The 23,303-nt window shown below is 37.4% G+C and overlaps 1 protein-coding gene across 8 annotated transcripts in view; it reads left to right on the forward strand.

Annotated features, from left to right (window-relative positions):
* The window catches only part of CLYBL (citramalyl-CoA lyase), a 339,893-nt gene that overhangs the window by 107,089 nt on the left and 209,501 nt on the right, over nucleotides 1-23,303 (forward strand). For 5 of the 8 annotated variants that reach the window (XM_054574338.1, XM_054574334.1, XM_054574336.1 and 2 more), the window contains one exon: nucleotides 7,785-7,877. The exons of 2 other annotated variants lie outside the window; for them this stretch is intronic. In XM_054574338.1, the coding sequence (XP_054430313.1) occupies nucleotides 7,785-7,877 (93 nt within the window). Of the gene's footprint in view, nucleotides 1-7,784; nucleotides 7,878-18,488; nucleotides 18,523-23,303 lie in introns of those variants that run through there. One more of the 8 variants, XM_054574342.1, reaches the window with a different exon arrangement.

Here is a 23,303-nt window from a genome sequence, read left to right on the forward strand (position 1 = left end):
GTTGACTGAGGGTCACTCTGCCCACCACATCTTGTGTGTTTTTGTACAGGTGCCGCCAGAACAAAGCCACAAAGTCAAGGAAACAAACCCACACCCACAAGAGCAACTAACTCCCCTTGCAATCCAAGTATCAACAGCAAATGAACCGGTATTAATAAGGCTGTAAAGAGAGTAAGAGTATAATAAGAGAAAAGAGAGAATAAGGGATGACCTACTGAATGACGTGTGGCTTCTTTCAATAAAAAGACATGCAGATAAGGTATATGAAGTGAAGCATTAGGAAAAATGTGCTGGGAAGAGAACCTGCCACCTGCGTTTCAGTAGCTGGCTTCACTCCTGCCTCTCTTTAAATAGTTAACGTGAGTTTTTCTTTCTTTGTTTGTAAAGAAACTTGAGATTGTACAGTGTTTCTCCTTTGCCTCCAGAGGCCCAGAGCAATGTGGCCAGGTTGCATTCTGGACTGGGCAGCACTAACATTTGTTCTTCCTGAGGACCGTCTGCTACTTTTCTCTGCGCCAGTGGAGATGGGGGAATGATAAAGCTGTTATTATTTATACTGCACAGCATTTTTGTCAGTGCTCATTGTCATGGAATCTTACGAAGTCAACGTAGGACAGGAGGGAATTTTTCTATCCTCACCCAAGGATATGTTTATTGATTTTAGAGAGAGAGAAAGAAGGGGGAGGGGAGAGAGAAAGCAACATCAATTGGTTGCCTCTCATATACCCCTGACCAGGGATTGAACCTACAACCTTTTGGTGTAGGGAACAATGCTCCAATCAACTGGCCAGGGCAAATATGCGAGTTTTTATCTAGTAGGGAGTGAGGCAAAAGAAAGCGTTATTTTACCACGGATGTTTCATTTCCAAATCCTGTCAGTTTTTCCAGTCCTTTGATTTGCCCTTTTTCTCTGCTGTTTGTTTATGGGCTGTATAGTGACCACTGAACTTGCCGCCCTTGTCCAGCCTGTCTCCTTGCTGCCACCGTACCCTATTTATTGACCTCTTATCATCTGGCTATCCCCATAGCTCCCAACCAGTTTCCCTGTCACTGGGAAATATATGAAATCCATCTCCTTAATCATCACTTTCGCTTTGCTTGTTTCTGATTTTCTTCTCATTTAAATATCCTTTTCTTTAAGGCAAAAAGAGTAATTGTTGGTATCTGAAAGGGCAGGCCTTGACTCAAGGATCACAGCTCTCAATATCATACCCCTCCAATTCAAAAGGAACCTGCTTCCTGCCTCCCTAATTTTCTCAAATGAAGAATCATTCTTCCTCTACAGTCACCCCTTCCTAATTTCTTTCTTCTCCTCAGGGAATCTTGGCATGCCAATTTAGTCCCTCCCTCTTCTGGTTTTTTATTACTTGCTCCTTTGTGGAAATCTCCTTCACAACCTATGAAGATATTTGACACACATCTGTCAAAAATGAAATAGAATGGCTCTCTCCTCTCCCCCACCCTCACCACTCCCCCACCCTGCCCATGCATTCCTCCCTTAAGTGTGCCTCTTTGCCTTTCCTTCTCCTAAGCTCCAATGGCCCTTCTTTTGCCTCTGTGACTTGTTTCCTAAGCCCATGCAGCCCAGCTGGCTCACTCCCTCCATGACTCACTTTCTTCTACCTCTGTGACCTTTTAAATAAAGTTTGCTTGTAAAAAAAGAAAGGAAAGGAGGGAGAGAAAGAAAGAGGGAATGAAGGAGGGAAGAAGGAAGGAAGGAAAGGAAGGGAGGAAGGAAGGATGGAAGGAAGGAAGGAAGGAAGGAAGGAAGGAAGGAAGGAAGGAAGGAAGGAAAGAAAGAAGGAAGGAAACTTTCCAAAGCTGCTGATATGTCTTAACTTCTTGATGCCTAACTTCTTGAAGAGTGGTCTGTGTCCACCTTCCTCCCTACATTCCATTCGAGTCCCATTGAATTTTTAGGCCATTAGGACTGTGTTCATCCCTCTAAATCTGAAACTACTCAGAAAGCCTCAAATTCCTTCAGAATTATCAAATCCAAGCTCATTTTTAATCCTCATATTAGCTTACACTTTCCAGCACTTTGGTGCTGTAGATCATGCCCTATTTCTCAAAACTCTCTTCCCTTTTCCCTAGTATCAAGGATGCTAATCTCCCTGAATTTTCATCCTTTTTTTGGCACATTCCTTTATGTTTCCCTAAAAGGGTTTTTCATCCTTCAGCAGACCCTAGACTCCATTGTCCTTGGAGGAAAATAACTTTTCCTCCAAGACATTTCCCTTGATGATACTATCCTTTAAATTTATGATGGTCTCAGAATCTTATTTTAATCTGGATGTTAGTATGGCCAACTAACCAATGTTGTATAACCAAACTGAGTTTATTAGATTCCTCAGAAACATTTTCCTAAATAATGGCTCAGTTTTAGCACTTACCATGTTGTGCTGTGATTTATCTCTTTGCCTGGCTATCAATCCAAATAAAATTTGAAAGCCACAAAGGCAGGACTTGTACCTTCTTTGCAGAATCTGTTCTCAATTGTTGCTGGTTATGGAAATACTGCTCGATTTTTTAAAATGAGTATTTAAATTTTTATTAAATAATATAAAATACAGGGTTTTAAAAGCCAAATAATTCTATAAGGCCTCCCAGACATCATATCTGGCTTCTAGCTCCCCAAGGCAACCGCTTTGAACTCTTTGAGCTGTTTCATCGGCGTGCACCTCTATGCTTATAAATAATATACTGTTATTCTTGTTTCTTCAATTTTAGACTTCCTTGACTTCCTCTTATAGAAGATGAAGGCATAGTTCTTTTTTGTCATTCCGTACCCCTATATAAGCACATTTTGCACTTCCTATGTTTATAAAAATACTGTCCACAGCTGAGCCACATAGACACTATCATTGATTTATTTCTTGTACAGCGTCTTCCTTTCTCATACAGCTTTTGTTCCCCTAGAGTTTGTCACTGATTCCATTTTTAATTGACTTAATTTTCTATTTAGGTTAAGATTAATTTTTATCAGCCCTCTGATAAAGTCATCCATATTAATTAAGCAACCTATCTTTTCCACTTTAAAAAATGTTTTTTAAAATTCTTAAAAATTTTAAAAAAATTCTCTTACCTATAATTCTGATTTTTGTCACCATATCTCCAAACCATGTCTTCTTTAGTGGCTTATTTTATCATTTTGGGTTGCATATATACATATATGCCCTCTAGTAATTATGTGAAAAAGGTACTTGAAAGGAAAATAAATATTTTGTGACTTTATATCTGAAAATGTCTTCAATGGTCTTTAGATTTCATGGAGAACTTTGTCTTTGGAAAACATTTCCTCACAGACTGTTTAAAAGCATTGATTCCTTATCTTCTTGATCCCTTTTTATTGGGTTGGCCAAAAAGTCTGTTTAATTTTCCCGTAATTTTTCACCAATAACTTTATTATTTAGATATTTTGAGTATGTTGGCTGTCTCCTGCGTGGTATAATTCTGATTGTTCTCAATTAATGTCTCAATTTGATCTCTATCAACTTCAGTTGGTCTACCTGACTGTTGAGCATCATTCAGCAAGAAATTGCCAACATGACACTTTGCAAAGTACTTTTGACATGTTTGATCAGTAACAGTACCTTCTCCATACATTGTATAAATCCTTTTTTTTTTTTTTTTTGCATTTTCGTTGTACCTTTACCTTGCTGGAAATAATAAGGCATAATATGCCAAAAATTTTGCATATTTTCTTCCATATTCAATATTAAAATGGCTACACAAATTTTGTTAAATTTTTTTAATGTATGCTGATATGACAGCTGTCACAGTACAGTCTAACAAAATTATTTCAAATGAAGTTAGACAGCTAAGTGCCACTAGAGCCATCTTATAGAAAGAAAACAAACATTTTGGCCAACCCAGTATATGAATTTTTTTCTCCCCTCTTGAATATTATAAGATCTCTTTGTCCCTGGCTTCTCAAATTTTGCAATGATATACTTTGGTGGGGTCATGTTAAAATAATTATGTAGGTTTTCAGTTGGTTTTTCAGCCTAGAAATTTGTCTTTCAGTTCTGGGAACTTTTCTTGTATTTCTTTGGTAAATTTATTTTTTCCATTTTTCCCTAGTTCCTTTTTCTCCAACCCTCATTGCTTTAATGTTGGACCCATTTTATTCTTTCATTTTTTTATTTTTCTATTTTCCATTTTTTAATTTAACTTTTTGGAAGTTTTTAACTTTATCTTCCACTACTTTCAAAGGAAAAAATATTTTGCTTTCATATTTTTATTTCTGACAGCTTTCCCACATTCTTTAATATTTTTGTAAGTGATAGTCTTGCTTTTTAGATATATTATCTTATTTGTCTTAGACTATTAATAGTAAGTGTTTGTTAGTTTTCTTCTGCTCTCTGCATTGCCTGTTTCTCTTTAGTGTTCTGTCTAGTTGTTTTGGTCTATCTTTCATATTAATACTTTTCATCAAATGTTGTATTTGTAGCTATCAGTCTATATTTGAGAATGAGGAACTTGGAGACTGATAGAGAGTCCTTTATGTGTGCTAATTGATGGACCTCACTGTAGGGTTAATCAGATGGCAATCTGATGTTGCCAGGTATCAGCATGAGTGTTGGCTGTTGTTCTCTTGGGCCTTTCATGGTTAGTCAGAGAGGAATCCCTCAACTGTCTGCTCTGGGGATAAAACCTGGCTGCCAGCATTCTGGAAGCCAAGGAGGAAAGGACCCTGGGAATCCTCAGCATTCCAAATGCAGACTTTCACTTAGTCCTAATTTCACCTCTTCAACTAACTCCTCCCCATTGTTTTGCATCCATAAATTGGAAGCTGTTTTGATTTAGTTTCTTCTGTTACTTCCTTTGCCCTATTGGAATGGAGAAGTTAGTAGGGGGATGGCCTAAGTGTTCTTTATACAGACTTTCAAACAATCCTTTTGTTAAACCCATGACCCTACCTTCAGAGGTACCAGGACCCTCAGTTCCTAAGCAGTCCCAGAATTCTGGTGTAGAAAGAAGCTTGATTCGTTTTGGCCTGTCACACCTCTTTGTCCTCAGTACTACTGGCAGTTAGTAGTTAGCTTTTGCCCTGTTGATCACTTTCCATTTTCCAAATTTGTTGACATCTGTTATGAGGGATTTTCTTACTCTATTATATCTGTTCCTATGGATTTATACTCCTCCCCCCTTTAATGTGGGTTTTTGAAAGGAAGTGAAGGAAGTGGGTTTTACACTTATTGATTAGCCATGTTTCTGCTTTTGATTTTAGTATTTTGATCTAATATTCTGCCAACTTTATGAACTAACTCCCCATTCTGTAACTGAACAAATGGACCCATGCATGTGGTGCCTTGATGCATGACCCAAAAGTTAGTGTTGGAAGAAACAGGTTTTTATTTACAAGATTCCAACCTCAAGGTGGGGGCTGAGAGCACTCCTGCTTAGAGCTCTGTTTCCCCACAAGACCCAGCACTTCTCTTGCTCCTCATAAGGCTACAAAGCAAAAACAAGCCCAATAGTTCCCCAAGTCCTTATGTTAAGCTGGCTGCACAAACAGTTCTCCAGTCCCTCTAGAAAATACACTCGTGGGCTTCAAAGTCACCATCCTATTGCAGCAGCTCTCTCCCTTAGAATCTGGGGTATGTTTTCCTCCATCTCCATGTAGTAGTCCTGAAAGCATGTGCTGTGTTGCACTGGATCATGGTGGAGTCAGGGAAGGCACAAGTCCTGAGAGAGTGGCCTCTCCATATGTCCCAAGTCCCAAGAGTCCAGATGGAGTCTAGGTCTGCAAGGCAGCAAGTCAGTGTCTTGGCAAGGCAGAGTCGTTGGTGCCTTCGGAGTCAGCTGGAGTGGGCACGATCAGAGCAACAGTATGCCTTCTCTCTTACTATACTGGGCCATATGGCAGAACCCTGAGGACAAACTACTTAGCTGCCACTTCACTGCCACCCGCATGGCTGAAATTTTCTCCAGGCTCATAGCTCCTTCCTCGTGGCTACTCTTCCTCCTTCCCTTTCCTCACTATCCACAGGGCTCTACCCATGCGGAATTTTGTAGGGACCAGCTTTCCTGCAAACTTCCTGTTACATCATGGTTTTCTCTACCCATGATTACCCACCCTTTTTTAAAATCCTGACCCTAAGCTTCCTACATGACCTCCTACGCAGCTCCTTCCACAATGAGCTACATTTGCCAGTTTCCTGTATCTGCTACCTTCTCTTGGCTGCCATCTCTAGTCAGGGCGAGTGTGACTCAGTGACACGGGGAACTGCCTCCCTGCCTATGTCATGAATCAGGATACATTCTGAAAGTCACATACACTTTTTCCTCTGGGGTGGTAGCACAGCTGTTAACAAGTTGCCATAGATATGCAGAGTATCTTAAGCCTGTCATCCACTTCCCGCCTTCTCCCAGCCATGAGCTGTAGGGGAACATCTTTGTTTCAGGGACCTCTTGCTCTGCACTCCATTTCAATTCCACCTTCCCCTCAGCCCTCTATTCCACTTTCTGTCTCCATGATTTTGCATACTCCTAGTACCTTATATGAGTGGAACCATAAAGAATTTATCGTTTTGTGACTGGCTTACTTCACTTAGCCTAATGTTCTCAATGTTCATCCATGTTGTTGTGTGTGTCAGAATTTTACTCCTTTTTGAACTTGAATAATATTGCATTGTGTGTATATACTACATTTTGCTTATCCATTTATCTGTGATGAACACTTGAGTTGCTTCCACATTTTAGCTGTTGTGAATAATTCTGCTTACACATGCATACACAAACTTCTCATGAAGACCCTGCTTTCACTGCTTTTCAGTGCACCTAGAAGTGGTATTGCTGCATAATATGGTAATTCTGCTTTTAATTTTTTGAGGAACTATCATACTATTTTCTATTTTGACTCTACCATTTTACATTTCTACCAGCACAAGTGTTCCATTTTTTCCACATTGTCACCAGTGCTTGTTATTTTCATACTTTTTGATAGTAGTATAAGGTGGTGGTTCATTATAGTTTTGATTTGCATTTTCTTAATGATCAATGATGTGGAGCATCTTTTCATGTGCTTATTGCCCATTTGAATATCTTCTTTGGAAAAATGTCTACTCAGCTCCTTGGCTCAGTTTTGAATTGTGCTGTTTGTTTTTTGTCGTTGAGTTTTAGGCATTCTCTATATATTCTGGTTATTAATCCCTAATCATAAATATGAGTTGCAAATATTTTCTCCCATTCGGTCTGTTGCCTTTTCCTCTGTTGCCATAGTCTTTTCATGCATAAATTTTTTTAGATTATTAAACTTTACCAAAGGTTTTTCCTATATCTTTTGAGATATTTAAAAAACTTTTCTTCTCTAATCTGTTAATTAAGTGAACTATATTAATATATTTTCTAATGTTAAATTATCCTTGCATTACTAGTATAAAACATAATTTTTTCCCCTTTTCTGGATTTGGTTTGCTACAATTCAGGAATTTTGCATGTTTATAAATGAGACCAACATTTAATTTACTTTTATTGTATTTTTTCTCCTTTGTTTTTATAATCTCTTCAAAATAAATTGGGAAGAATCATTTGAGGAACTTTCCCTCTTATTCTCTTTTCTGGGACAATTTGTTTGAGTTATGAATTATCTGACATTTAAAGGCTTGTTAAAACTTGTTAGTGATTATACAATTTGTGTTTTGTAGTTCTTATTAAATCACTTTTGGTTGCTTATATTTATTTAGGACATTATCCACAGCATCTGTCTTCAAATTGCCATAAAATTGTTTCTAGTATTCTCTTATTTAAAAAAAAAACAACATTTCACTTATTTTTAGAGAGAAGAGAAGGGAGGGGAGAAAGAGATGGAGAAAAATATCAATAGTTGCCTCTTGTACACACCCCAAAAAGGGACTGAACCTACAACCCAGGTATGTACTCTGACCAGAATCGAATCGGCAACCTTTTGCTCTGTGGGCTGATGCCCAACAAACTGAGCCACACTGGTCAGAGCTCTCTTATTTCAAAAAAATCTCTACTGCATCTGTAGTTTTAGTTTCTTTTTTATTTCTTAATAACATTTATTTGTGCTTGCTTTTTGTTGATCTTACCAGAGATTTGTCAATTTGGTCTTTCCAAAGTATTAGTTTTTTATTTTGATGCTCTTCCTTGTCTTTTGTTAACTACTTAGTTAATTTAACTCTTATTTTTATTATTCTTTCTACTTGTGTTGGATTAAGTCCTTTGCTCTTTCTGAAAATAATGTCCTGAGTACAAAAACCTAGCTTACTAATATTTTATTCTTTTTTCTATAAAATATGCATTTTTAGTTTATTGATGAGAGAGAAACATCGATTTGTTGTTCTGCTTATTTATTCATTCATTGGTTGATTCTTGTATGTGTCCTGACTGGGGATTGAACCTGCAACCTTGGCATATTGGGATGATGCTCTAACCAACTGAGCTATAATACATGCATTTAAATTTATAAATTTCCCCTAAAAACCATCTGTCATAGTTTACAAATTTATGTAATGTTTCATTTTCACCATATTATAAATATTTTTATTCAATTATAATTTTTTAGAGCCATGAATTATTTAAAAGTATATATTTAAGTTTTCAAAATGATTGATTTCTGATTTCACTGCACTGTGATCAGAGAATTTGTTTTGTACATAGTATTTCCTGAGACTTCCTTAATGGCCTTGTAAGTGATCATATTTTGTAAATATTCCATTTTACTTGAAAAGGTGTATTCTCTAATTTTTGAGTGAAGAAATTTTTTTATGTCCATTAGTTAGTGCTATTAACATGCTGTTCAGATATTCTATATTCTTACCAAAGTTTTGTCCTTTAGGCCTGTTGGTTTCTGCATCTGGTTATGAATTTTTCAGTTACTTCTAAAATGCTGATAATTTTTGCATATATTGCAGATGTCTACAATTTAAGGACTATTATTTCTTTCTGATAAAGTATTCTTTTTATCATTAGATAATGATCATCTTCCTGCCTAAGAATTTTTTTGCCTCTATATCTATCTTGTTTGATATTAACATTAATTAATTCAGTCATTCATTCAGCAATGTGTATTGAGAACCTAGTCTTTTCCAGGCAAGTTATGGCCAAAACAGGCAGTGTCCCCTGACAAAATGTTTATCACCACATTTTTGAAAATATTTTTAACCTTTCTGTGTTCTTAGTTTTAGGAATATCTCTTATAAACAGAATGTAATTGAACCATTTTATTTTACTTTGCATTTATTCTCTGTCTTTTAATGGGATATTTGATATTTTTTAAATTTTTATTATTTTAAAAAATTGTGTTTTTTGTTTCCATTACCATTTATCCCACTTAGACCCTCCTCCAATTCCCCACACCCATGCCCCCCACAATCATCACACTGTAGTCCATGTCCATGAGTCTTTTTTAGGTTTTGAGTGATCCTTCTATCCCCCAACACCACATCAACAGAGTTCTCTATGAATGAGCCTGTCTCTATTTTACGAGTTAGTTCAGTTTGTTCATTAGATTCCACGTGTGAGTGAAATCATATGGTATTTGTCTTTCTCTGTCTGGCTTATTTCACTTAGCACAGTGTTCTCTCTGTCTATCCATGCAGTTGGAAAGGGTAAAATTTTCTTCTTTTTTACAACCAAGTAGTATTCCATTTTGTAAATATCCCATAGCTGTGTTATCCACTCATCTACTGATGGATACTTCAGGAGCTTCCAGATCTTGGTGACTGTAAATAATGCTGCAATGAATTAGTATTTTGGGGTCTTCAGATAAATTCCCAGAAGTGAAATTGCTGGATCACAAAGCACTTCCATTTTTAATTTTTGAGGTAACTCTATACCGCTCTCCACAGTGGCTGTACCAATCTGCATTCCCACCAATGGTGCACAAGGATTCCCCTTTCTTCACATCCTTACCAGCACTTGTTTTTTTGTTGATTTATTGATGATAACCATTCAGACTCATTTGAAGTGATATCTCATTGTGGTTTGAATTTACATTTCTCTGATAATTAGTGCCATTGAACATCTTTTCATGTGTCTATTAGCCAACTGTATGTCCTCTTTGGAGAAGTGTGTTTAGGCCTTTGCACATTTAAGTTCTGTATACAGTTTCGATATTAACCTCTCTTCAGATGTTTGGGTGAAGATGTTCTTCCATTCAGCAGTTTGTCTTTTTATTTTGTTGATGGTTTCCCTTGCTGGCAAAAACTTTTTAGTTTGATGTAGTCCCATTTGTTTATTTTTTCTTTTTTTCCCCCTGTCTGAGGAGATATATCAGGAAAAATATTGCTATCAGCAGTGTCTGAGATTTTACTGCCTATGTTTTCTTCTAGAATTTTTATGGTTTCAAGCCTAACATTTAAGTCTTGAATCCATTTTGAATTTATTTTTGTGTGTGGTTTAAGAGCATGGCCTTATTTCATTTTTTTGCAGGTATTTGTCCAATTTTCCCAGCACCATTTAATGAGTAAACTGTCGTTATCCCATTGTACGTGCTTTCTTCCTCTGTCAAGTAGTAATCGACCCTAAAGGCGTGGGTTCATTTCTGAGCTTTCTTTTTCTAAAAAATAATTTTCATTTATTATTTTTTTAATTTTTATTTTTTGTTCAAATGCATTTGTCTCCACCTTCACGCCACCACTTTCTCCTGCCCTCCTCCCCCACCTCCCCCACCTCCCTCTCTCAATCCTTCCCCACTTTGGCTTTGTCCATGGGTCCTTTATACATGTTCCTTGACTTGACCCTTCCCTTCCCTCTTGACTCTATTGGTTTCTTTTTTCTTTCAATGTTGCTGGTTATATTTTCCTTGCTTGTTTATTTTGTTAGTTAGGTTCCACTTATAGGTGAGATCATATGGTATTTGTCTTTTGCCCCCTGGCTTTTTCCACTTAGCATAATGCCCCCTAGTTCCATCCATGCTGTCCCGAAGAGTAGTAGCTCTTTCTTTCTTTATGCTGCATAGTATTCCATTGTGTAAATGTACCATAGTTTTTTGATCCAATCATCTACTGGTGGGTATTTAGGTTGCTTCCAACACTTCACTGTTGTAAGTTGTGCTGCTATGAACATTGGGGTGCATAGGTTCTTTTGAATTGGGATTTTTGTTTTGGGATTCTTAGGGTATAATCTCAGCAGGGGAATCTGGGTCAAAAGGCGGTTCCATTTTTAGCTTTTTGAGGAAATTCCAAACTGTTTTCCACAGTGGCTGCACCAGTCTGCATTCCCACCAACAGTGTACTAGGGTTCCCTTTTCTCCACAGCCTTGCCAGCACCTGCTGTTTATTGATCTGTTTATGATGGCCATTCTGACCAGTGTGAAGTGGTATCTCATTGTGGTTTTAATTTGCATTTCTCTAATGGCTAGTGATGCTGAGCATCCTTTCATATGTCTCTGGGCCCTCTATATCTCTCCTTGGAGAAGTGTCTGTTTGGGCTTTCTATACTGTTCCATTGATCTATGTGTCTGTTTTTATGCCAGCCCCATGCTGTTTTGATTATATAGCCCTATAGTATAATTTGATATTTGGTAGTATGATTCCTCCAAGTTTGTTCTTCTTTCTCAAGATCACTGTTGCTATTCAGGGTCTTTTTTGGTTCCAAATAAATTTTTGAAATATTTGTTGTACTTCTGTGAAATATGGCATTGGTACCTCATTAGGAATTGCATTGAATCTATAGATTTCTTCAGCTAGTATGGACATTTTAATGATTTTAAATCTTCCTATTCATGAACATGATAGGTACTGTCACTTACTGAATCTTCAGTTTCTTTCTTCAGTGTCTTATAATTGTTCAAGTACAAGTCTTTTACATTCTTAGGTAGGTTTATTTCTAGGTATTTGATTTTTTTGAAGCAATTGTGAATGGAATTGTTTTTGTAATTTTCCTTTCTGATAACTTATTATGTGCATGTAAAAATGCAACTATTTTCTGGTTTTTAATTTATATCTTGCACTTTACTGAATTCATTTATCGGTTCTAGTAGTTTCTTGGTGGAATCTTTAGGATTCTTTATGTACTGTATCATGTCATCTACAAATAATAACATTTTTAGTTCTCCTTTTCCAATTTGGATGCCTTTTATTTCTTCATTTTGCCCAATTGCTGTGTCTAGGACCTCCAGTACTATGTTGAATGAGTGGTGAAGGTGGACATCACTATGTTGTTCCCCATCTTAAGGGACATGCTTGTAGTTTTTCCCTGTTGAGTATGATGCTGGCAGTGGGTTTGTCATATATGGCCTTTATTACGTTTATTCCTACTTTGCTGAGAGTTTTTATCATAAATGGATGCTGGATTTTATCAAATGCTTTTTCCACATCTATTGATAAGATCATGTAGGTTTTATCCTTCATTTTGTTTACGTGGTGTCTCACATTTATTGATTTTGGAATATTGTACCAACCTTGCATCCCAGGAATGCATCCCAGGGATAAATCCAACTTGATCATGGTATATGATCTTTTTCATGCACCACTGCATTTAGTTTGCTAATATTTTGTTAAGGATTTTATAGTCTATGTTCATCAGGGATATCGGTCTATAATTTCCGTTTTTTTGTAGTGTTTTTATCTGGTTTTGAAATTAAGATAATCCTGGACTCATAAAATGAGCTTGGGAGTCTTCCCTTCTCTTGAATTTTGTGGAATGGTTTGGGGAGGAGAGGTGTTAGTTCTTTTTTTGAATATTTGGTTAATTAATCTGTGGATCCATCCAGTGTAAGGCTTTTGTTTGTTGGGAGTTTTTTGGCTACTGCTTCATTTTCACTAGGTGTACTCTGTCTATTCAGATTCTCTAATTCTTCTTGATAGAATTTTTGGAAGATTTTATGTTTCTAGGAACTTATCCATTTCATCCAGGTTGCCCAATTGTTGGCATATAATTGTTCATGATTCTTATAATTCTTTTTGTATCTTTTTGTAATTGTTACTCTCCTATTTCATTTCTGATTTTATTGATTTGGGTCCCCTGTCTTTTTTTCCTGTTGAGTCTGGTTGAAGGTTTGTCAATCGTGTTTATCCAGCTCTTTGATTCATATTTTTTTTAGACTGTGTTTCAATTTTTTCTGCTCTGATCTTTATTTCCTTTCTCCTACTCACTTTGGGCTTTGTTCGTTGTTTGTTTTCAAGTTCCTTTAAGGGTAAAGTTAAATTGTTTATTTGAAGTTTTTCTTGTGTCTTGAGATAGTCCTGTAATGCTGTGAATTACTCTTTTAGGACTCCTTTCCCTGTGCCCCAAAGATTTTGGCCTGTTGTATTCTCATTTTCATTCATTTCAAGGTATCTTTGTTTTCTACCTTGATCTCATTGTTGACCCATTCATTGTTTAATAACAATAACATGTTATTGAGCTTCCATGTCATTGTGTTTTTCAGTGTTCTTCCTCTGATTGATTTCTAGTTTCATAACATTGTGGTCAGAGAAGATGCTTAATATGATTTCAGTCTTCTTAAAATTACTATGACTTGTTTTATGTCCTAACATGTGATCTATCCTAGGAAACGTTCTATGGGTGACTGTTCTTCTGCTTTGGGGTGAAATACTCTGAAGATATCAATTAAATCCACTTGATCTAATGTGTCATGTAAGGCTGCTGTTTCCTTGTTAATTTTCTGTCTGGAAGATCTATCCATTGAAGTCAATGCGGTGTTAAAATCCCTGACTATGACTGCATTTCTGTTGACCTCTCCCTTTATGTTCATGAAGTTTTGCTTTACATATTTAGGTGCTCCTTTTTTGGATGTATAAATGTTTACTAGGGTACATCCTCTTGTTGGATTGCTCCCTTTATCATTATGTAGTGTCCTTCTTTGTCTCTTACTGTAGCCTATATTTTTTCGGATATAAATATTGCTACCCCAGCTTTTTTCTTCTATTTGCATGAAATATCTTTTTCTATCCCTTTAATTTAGTCTGTGTGTATCTTTCATTCTGAGATGGGTCTCTCAGAGACAGCATATATGGGTCTTGTTTTCATATCCATTCAACTACTCCGTTTCTTTCAATTTGAATATTTAAGCCATTTATGTGTTTTTAAAAAAATTATTTATTTATTTTTAGAGAGAGGGGAAGGGAGGGAGAAAGGGAAGGAGAGAAACATCAATGTGTGGTTGCCTCTCGCACACCCCCAACTGGGGACCTGGCCTGCAACCCAGGCATGTGCCCTGATTGGGAATCAAACCGTCAACCCCTTGGTTCACAGACTGGCACTCAATCCACTGAGCCACACCAGCCAGGGCATAAGCCATTTACAGTTAAAGCAATTACTGATATGTATGTATTGCTATTTTATCTTTAATTATTTTCCTTTTTTTTTTTTTTTTTTCTTCTCTTCTTAAAGCAAGCCCTTTAACATTTGTTACTATACTGGTTTGATGTTAAACTCCTTTACCTTTTCCTTGTCTGGGAAGCTCTTTTCTTTTTCTTCAGTTTTAAATGGTAGCCTTGCTGGGTAATGTAGCCTTGGTTGTAGATTCTTGCTTTTCATCACCGTGAATATTTCATGCCACTACCTTCTGGACTGAAATGTTTCTGATGAAAAATCAGAATGACAGCCTTACAGGAGCTCTGTTGTTGGTAACTAACTGCATTTCCTTTGTGGCTTTTAAGATTCTCTCCTTGTCTTTAAGCTATGCCATTTTAGTTATGATGTGTCTTGGTTTGGGCCTCTTTGGACCCATCTTATTTGGGACTCTGCACTTCCTGGACTTCTGTGTCTTTTCCTTCACCGCGTTAAGGAAGGTTTTGGTCATTGTTTCTTCAAATAGGTCTCAATCTCTTGCTCACTTTCTTCTCCTTCTAATATACCCATGATTTGGACATTGTTACACTTTATGCTTTCCCAAAGGTCCCTTAAATGCTTCACCTTTTTAAAAACATTTTTTTTCTGCTTGGGTGTTTCTTCTACTTTGTCTTCCAAATCACTGATTCAGTCTTCTGTTTCATCTAACCTACTGTTTATTCCTTCTAGTGTATTATTTATTTCAGATATTGCATTCTTTATTTGACTGGTTATTTTTCATGGTTTCTATGTCTTTTTTCATGCTGTTGAGCATCCTATAATCAATACTTTAAACTCTTATCTGATAAATTGCTTGCCTCCATTTCATTTGACTCTTCTTCTGGAGAATTCTCTTATTCTTTCATTTGAGACCTGTTTCTTTGTCTTTCTGTTTTGGCTGCCTCCTTGTTGTTGTTTATATGTATTAAGTACATCTGCAAAAACTCTGGTGCATGCCTATGTCAGACGCTCCCAGTCACTGGTCTGGGCAACCTGTTTGGATTTATCAGCAATCCACACATTGTAGGTCTGTCTCTTGGACCTGGATCTGTGTGGAAAGAACCAAGCTGTGCACAAAAGGCCAGCTTTTACCATCACAGGGCCTGTAGGAGGGTCAGATAAAGTGTCAAAGCTCCCAGATATCCACCTTCACCTGCAGGCTTTCTCTTAGGCTTAATCACTGAAAATGCCTTCAGCTGTATTCCTCAGCAGCTGGGCTTAAGCTCCATAGTGTGCGGTGAGAGAGATTCTTGTGGGTGGGGCTAATGCTCCCCTCCCCCCGCAAGGCTTATCCTGTATGTTGGGGAGTACTCTGCTCAAGAAAAATGGCTTCTGCGGTATGGGGAATGACTGAGCACAGGGATCCTGGCAGCTGACTCTTCAGCTCTCTCCCTGGAACCACCAGTCCTGACTCTTCCCATATGGCTCTCGTCTGCTCTTCCCTCCTTCTGCCAGAGCCCAGGGTAAGTGGCTGCAAATGGAATTTTGTGTGTTGGCCCTTTAAGAGGCTCTGTATGTTTCTAGTCATCTATCCCTGCCAGAGAGAAACCCTGCTGCTTTTCACAGCTGGATGTTATTTGGGTTCCTTTCGTGGTCTGGTGCTGTAGGTTGGGGAGCCCAGCTTGTGGTTTGGACCCCACATTTCTTTGGGGGAACCCGCCCTCCACCAGCCACTGAAATATCTATCTAGTACTTCAGCTGCCGCCATGGGAGCCCAGTTAGCCCTATTGCTCCACCTCTGCTTTCTCTGTTAGTCTTGTTGTGGTTATGTGTTTTCTTCTGTAAGTCCTTGGTCATAAGTCTTCTCTAAAGCTAGTGTTCAGTTGGTTACTCAGGATGATTTTTCTGTAATTTAGTTGTAATTCCAGTTTGGTCTTGGGAGGAGGTTAGTGTAGCTTCTACCTACTTTTGCCACCTTGGATCTGGGGGATAGTTAACATTTAGATTTGTAGTGATAACTAATGTAACTAAATTTATTTTTCCAAACTTATTTTATTATTTTTATGTACTATGCTATTTATTTGCTGTATTTTCCTGTTTTCCTGCTTTTTATTGGATTTACTTAGCTTTATTTATTCATTCTATTTTATTCACTTATTTTCATTTTGAAGTTTTACATTCTCTTTTTTTGGTGATTACTTTTAGAATTTTAATGACATATTTGATTTAACAAAGTCAAAAGTAACTAATATTTCTCTATTCTCCTTCTGAACAACATGCCCTAGAATATTTTAGCCTGACACACATCCCCCAATCTTTCATGTTTTCTGGCTAGTATGTTATCTAAGTCTAGTGCTTTATCTTTTGTTGGTGATTGTTTAGTAGTTTGTTTTAAATGAGACATTATTATTACAGCTGCTGATATTTTTTCTATAGTAAAGGCTCCTTCAGATTTATTTACCTGTTTAAAACCTCTTTGCTAATAATGTTGTGTTTTTTTTTAAACCCCTCTCCCTTCTGGATTCAGTCTCTTTTATTCTGAAATGATAATTCTTTGGCCAAGTCTCTCAGTAAAGAACGGAGAGTAATAACTTCTTTCAGGCTTTGCTTGTCTGGGAAATCTTTTTATTTGGCCCCTATTTTGAATGATAACTTAGCTAAATTCAAGGCTAAAGGTTGTTGTATTTCAGTGCTTTGAAAACATTGTTCAATTATTTTTGTGTTTATTTTACTTCCTAGATCATTATATTATGCAGCAAAATTGTGCTCTCTTCATGAGTAATCAGTGTTTCTCTCTTTAAAAATAAATCAGGCATTCTATAGATTCATTGCTATATGTTTAGGTGTTGATTTTTGTTTATTTATCCAGCTCATGGCTGAGCTTCTTTAACCTGAGAACTTACATATTTCTTTCAGTTCTGGAATATGTCCCCATCACAAATCCTCATTGTTTCCATTCTGTCTTAAACATTTATTTTAATTTTTTTATTTACTGACTTAGAGATGGGGGCGGGGGAGAAGGAGACATCGATTTGTTGTTCCACTTATTTATACATTCATTGGTTGCTCCTCAACTGGGGATTAAACCCACAACCTTAGTGTATGGGGATGACACGCTAACCAACTGAGTTACCCTGCCAGGGCCTGACATTTATTTTAAATGTCTCATTCTGCCCTTTTTGTTTCCTATCGTCATGACTTCTATCACCTCCCTCTCTGTACACAGACTGTATAATTTCCTGTCATTCATCCTGTAGTTTACTTTCTTTCATCAGCCATGTCTAATCTACTGTTTTCCTTATTAATTCATGGCTATATTTTTCTTTTAAAATGCTATTTGGTTCTTTTTAATTTTTATTTTCAATACTGTCCTATTCTTTCAATGGTTACTATTCCTTCTTGAATTAATCTAAGAACTCAAACATGTATATTTCAGATTCTTTCCTAAGTTTTCACTTATTACAGATTCCCAGGTATCTATTCACTCTTATATTATACTTGCTCTTCTCCCTGGTGGTTTCATGTGTTGGGGTTCTTTATTTTGAACTCGGCTTTAGCAGAAATTGATTGTTTTTGTCTCTGGAAATCTGTGTGCCCTGGTTTGTGTTTTCATTCTTGCAGCACTGCTTTGCATTTTTCTTCTGCAAACCAAGACTCAGGTTATTTTAAGGTTTTGAACTCAAGTTTTAAAATTTTTATTTCTCTATTAATGACTTTCAATCCTTCCAGGTGGTATAAATTTCATGCCTGCATTTGCTCTTAGCACAGGCGCATGGTTTAGATGACTCATACAAAGGCTTTATTTATTTTCACAGAGCCCAAGCCAGACCTCAAGCTGCCTTGCTATTTCTTTGGGGGAACATAGGTCTTCTAGTTCCCTATTCATGGATTAGATAGCTTTTTAATGGATCCAGTTTGCCCAGTTCCCGCACCTTCCACAGGCCCAAGCTGGTATCTTCTGCCCCAAGTGGGTGTTGACACTCCAGCCTCTAGCCCTTGTTCCAGGGCCGATACCTCTCTTTGCACATAGCATCAGCTCCTAGAGTTCCTGCTTTATTTCACCACTTGAAGATTACATTTGCTTTTTTTGCAAGCTCAGCTATACATTAAATCTTTTTAAGATAATTTTTTTTTTTTCGCTTTAGGTTATCCAATATTTCTGTGTGTTTTAAGAAGGAGGGGGGTCTGCGTCTACTCAGCCTGCCATAAACCTTATTCTTCTTTGTACGTCTCAGCTCAGAAGAGTAACTGGTCCATACCAGATGCTGGATGACTGACTGACTGAATGAATGAATGAATTTTTCACCTGCAGAAACAGATGGAAGCAATGCTCCAGTGAGTAACGCCTCTTGTCTGTTCAGGGGCACTGGAGCAAACAGAATTTGCTTTGCAATGAGGACATAAGTAAAAAGAGTTCCCAGTAAGCAAAATGAAGAGAGAATAATACTTCTTACGTGCTTTTTCTTAAATCCCAGAATAGGAACATTTACTGCCTCACTCTGCTTGCTATCCAAAAATGCACTGAAAGTAACTGAGGAGTGAGTTCCTGTATCATTTGCTGGTGGCTCAGCGCAAGCAACCTTACCAAGAGGAAAGATAAAAGCATTTCGGAGAACAGGATGCTAGGCCTGTTTATTTCCCTCTCTCTATTTTAAGAAAAGTGTGCCTTTGATGAGATATAGCTGCAGGCTCTTGTTTTACATTTTAAGTCAACCACTTGTGTTAGAAGCTGGTCCTTGATGCTGTGCCCTGTTTTAATTCACACTTCTCTGCTAATCAATTACAGCGTTTATCCATTAATCAGGCATTCTGACAGGGTCAATAACTGCTTTTGGAGGCAGGGCGGGGGGTGGGTGGGTTGAGAGGGTGAAGGGCTGCACGTTATCAAGCAAGGAATAATGTCCAGGCGCTCACTTTAAAACAGTGTGACTTTCCCAGGCTGGTGGACTTCCGGAGCAATAAACATCTACTGGGGATTTCATATGGTGGTTTCTTAATATATTTGGTTGATGGGATTTTCTCACTGAACACTTCATTAGTAGGACTGAACATTAGTGAAGTGTGGACAGGTGTGCCTCTGTTTAAGCAAAAGAGAAGCATCAAATGGTAATTATTCCCATCACATACAAATGACTGCATTTACCTAAAAGTAACGTTAAATCATGAGCTTCCTTCCTTCATACTAAGTGTTTATAAACAATACTTTCTTGGCAGTGAAGTTTGAGAGCAAAGAAACTTAAAGCCACAATGTTTCGAGCTGCTACTAGATGAAAACCATTCCAAAATTTAGAGCAGATATCTCTATAATTATAATGTGAGTCAAGCAGAAAATATTTTATAAACAAAAGCTGAGTTTACACCCAAGTTTCCTAAAGCCCATCTTTTACATAGAGCGTTTTAAACCTTTGTATCTATACCTCCATACATGTATACTCACACATTATCAGGATCCCTTAGCCTTTATAATTTTTTACAACATAAACTGATGTCATAGAAATAAAAACTTTTCATTTTAGCAAGGGTAAGAAACAGAGATGGCAATGTTTAATTGGAGAATTACAACTTGGGTATATAAGTTTACCACGCATAATAATGGTAACAGGTTTCAGTGATGTTTTTTATGACAGATGTACCAACATGTAATTGTTTTTTATCAAGGGTGGAGAGAAAAGACACTTCTGTAGATTTTTCAATTCTTCTACATGTCACTTAGCTGTCCTCACCATTGTCTGAGCTCCTTTTTCTCATCCTTTTTGCTGCAATGAGTTGTGTCATTCCCTCATGATCAGCACTTTTGTTGTCTTTGTTTTTTGCTGTACCTCTGAAGTTCATCTTTTCTTTCATCTCCTTCCCATTCATGCATGAGGGAACAGTTGTGCCCTGTTGTGGGGATGTTCCGCTGGGTTTCAAACAGTAGGGTTTCTTTTTCTTCTCTTCTAAGTAGTACAATGGGGCTGAATGTCTGTTGCAGAATGCACACACTAATATGCCAGGGTATTTGGTTTCTAAGAAGTTAATAAAAATACTGTATTTAGGTTCAGTCCTTGGCTTGCTTTTTCCCTGTTTGCCTGTCAAGTCTTCTGTTATAAATCTGTTTGTTTCTGATCATAAAATACAATCTTCCATATTAAATCAAAGCATGGAATCAACAAACACTTTAGAAAAATGTTCCTGGCGGTGGGGTATTTTCACACTAACAGATTTGGCAGTCTGTCTCCTCCCTTGGTAAGAGCCTCAAAACACCAGCCAGAGCTAATTAATGGCAGCTACAACTCTGAGAGGATGAAAAAAGAACCAATTGCAAGTTGGTCTTGACAAAAGTTTCCAGTGTAAGAAATTAGCTCATCTTTGCATTTAGAGGTGTACAGCTCTGTTTTCATCCAGATCGCCTTGCCTGATTCTTGTTTGGTGATAGGTATGGGTGTACCTAGTTATAAACACAGACACTAAAGGCCATCCCAGCAGAAAAAGGCTAAAGACACAAAAAGCTAGAAATGTCTAAAGACACTTTTTTTCTCATATTCAGGAACAATCTTCAAAATCCTTAATGAGGTCATAAAAGAAAAAAATAGAACATGTGTTCCTTGTGTATCTCACTGAGGCATGCCATCAGGGTCATTTGCCACCAGTATCCTATTTAAGAAAGGATTGGGGTATTTCAATCAAGCATTGCATTAAGAGAGAGACTTTGATAAACTCCTCCTGTTCTCTTTTGTACCATAGATAATTTAGTAAATTTGTGATACTTTCTGCTTAGACATTGCTGAAGCTTAAAGTTCTTGATGCATCATACTGAGTATTAACATTTATTGGGCCTACTTGACTATGGTGAAGAGGAGTGTATGCTGCAGACAGATTTCTAATCTTTGACAAGCAGGGCCAGTCTTAAACAAGACCATTTTCTGAGAGCTTGGCGTAGGGAAGAACCTGCTCTCAGGTTGGTGGCAGAAAGAAATCTTGATGTAAAAGAAGAGACCTAACTGTAAGAAAGATGATTTATTACTTTATTAACCAATGGCATCCCCAGCAAATTCAGTTTAAAAGAAGATGGTGATTTACTGTGGGTAACTTTTTAATGGTACCAGCTCTGCCTCTTACTCACAAACTCAAAGCCTGAGGAAGTTTCAGGAATGGCTCTCAAAGGAAACAACAGCAAGAAAGGGACAAATGAGGGCTACCAATTTGTGCTATCACTGAAGCTGCTGGGGAGAGTAGAAGATTGGGCCCAGGCTGGTCGGGATCAGACAGGAAACTAGATTCTTTTCTTTTTTCTCCCTCCCTCCCTTTTTTCCAGCTTTGTTGAGAGACCATCAGAAACATGAAGGGATGTTTGAGTACTATGCTATAGAAACCCAAGGGTGAATGTTAATTCTTTTGGTGGTTTTGATCACAAAACAGGTTAGAATGTATTTAAAGCACTTAGTTAAAAAAAATTCAGTCACATGTCTACTGTATTTTATAAGCTGATTTTGGAAAGGCACTTAATGTTTACTTTATTGTAAATGCAAGGTTTATTAGGTATTCATATAATTAGGTGTCATTGAAAAGCTGGATTTGGGTTCTGATGGACCAGGACAGCTGCAAAGGGGGTATTGTGGTGGTGTGCAAATGCCCTTTTGTTTGTGCTTTATTCACTATATACACTGGATCGATTTTTAGGTCTGTTGCTTTAGGTCTGTTTTCTTACTTAAGCCACTGTACATGCGCATGAAAGCAATAGATCAATAGTCCAGACTTAAGAACATAGTTTTGGGTATGGATAGACAGAATCCCATTTTTTCCAGTTGAAGGACTTGTTTTTCAGTTGAAAGAGAGACAGTTGTATTTATTTTACTGAAATTATGCATCAGATATGTTTTAAGTGAACAAGTTAAGGCAAGGTGTCAGAATTGATTTTAGAGTATGTTTCATGATAATTACTACCTTGCTAAAGGCTTCATAGTCAATCATAAGGGTTTTTAAAATTATTTTGAAATCAATATGTTAGACTTCTGGCCTAACATTCATTGAATGTTAATTATTAAACTCCTTTCTGTTACTCTCATAGTATTATAAAACCATTGTTATAACTGTTAATGTAATTGGTTCTTAATTATATTTGCAATATTATTATAAGTAGTAGAAACCACAAGTATCCTAGTTTTTTATAATTAGCTTTTACTCTCTGATCATGTTTTCTCTGAAGCATGTCCGTGAATAGATTGCTGAGGCCTGATCATAGTTCTTGGAATGCTTTCTGAAGTAGTGTGATAGATTTTTCCAGATTTCAAACTGGAGAGAGAGAGTGGAGGCAGGGTGTTGCCATAAAAAGGACACAGGCTGTCACTTATTTTTCCTCACCTGAAAGGGAAGAGCCACTGCTCAGGGCTTGGTGTGAGAATTCAATTCTCTGAATATGGTGAAACAGCCAGTACAGGCTTGGCCCATGCCATACCCCTTCCCTACCCTGTGATTCTTAAGAAAAAGACATCTACATGACATCAAGTTTTTACATTCTGAGTCCCCTCATGCATGCTGAGGGCCAGCAAAGCTACCTGCTCATAACTTCTCTGTGCCACCAAAAAGTGTACGAGGATGTATATTCGGAACCTCATTTCTGTGGAAAAATACCTCAAAAGACTTTTTATGTCCAGGGAATACCTGCCCCACTTGCTTATTTGAAGCATAATTGCAGATATTTAAAGTATTTCCTACAGTGGAAATCTTCGAAATGTTGCTTTTTCACAAAATCAGCATGGTGATTGCTGAGAAGAAACATGCCACAATCTTAGCTTCCTCACCAAAATCAAGCCTGCTACTAGATTTTTTCCAGGGTTGCAGGTTCATTTTTCAGATAAGGATTTCAGAGGGTGGGCAGGGCAGAAGGCCCTCTCATAAAATTAGAGGAGGGTGGTCCTCTGGACACCTTGTCTTCTGAAACCATGTGCAAAGAAGGAATGAACACAAGCACATTTCACCCTCTCCCAAACCTCCTTCAGGTCTTAACTAGAATCCAAAAAGTAGCAAAAGTAGGCCACCTAACAAATGAGCTGTTTTCTTTGAATCAAGCAAGTAAGAGATCTAGACTTAAAAATATACCTAATTCTCTCTCCCATAACCAATGTGTAATAAATGCT

Source organism: Pteronotus mesoamericanus, unplaced genomic scaffold, assembly GCF_021234165.1.
Source record: "Pteronotus mesoamericanus isolate MK-2021 breed Mesoamerican mustached bat unplaced genomic scaffold, CSHL_Meso_final contig_26, whole genome shotgun sequence".
In the NCBI taxonomy this organism is placed as follows: Eukaryota; Metazoa; Chordata; class Mammalia; order Chiroptera; family Mormoopidae; genus Pteronotus; species Pteronotus mesoamericanus.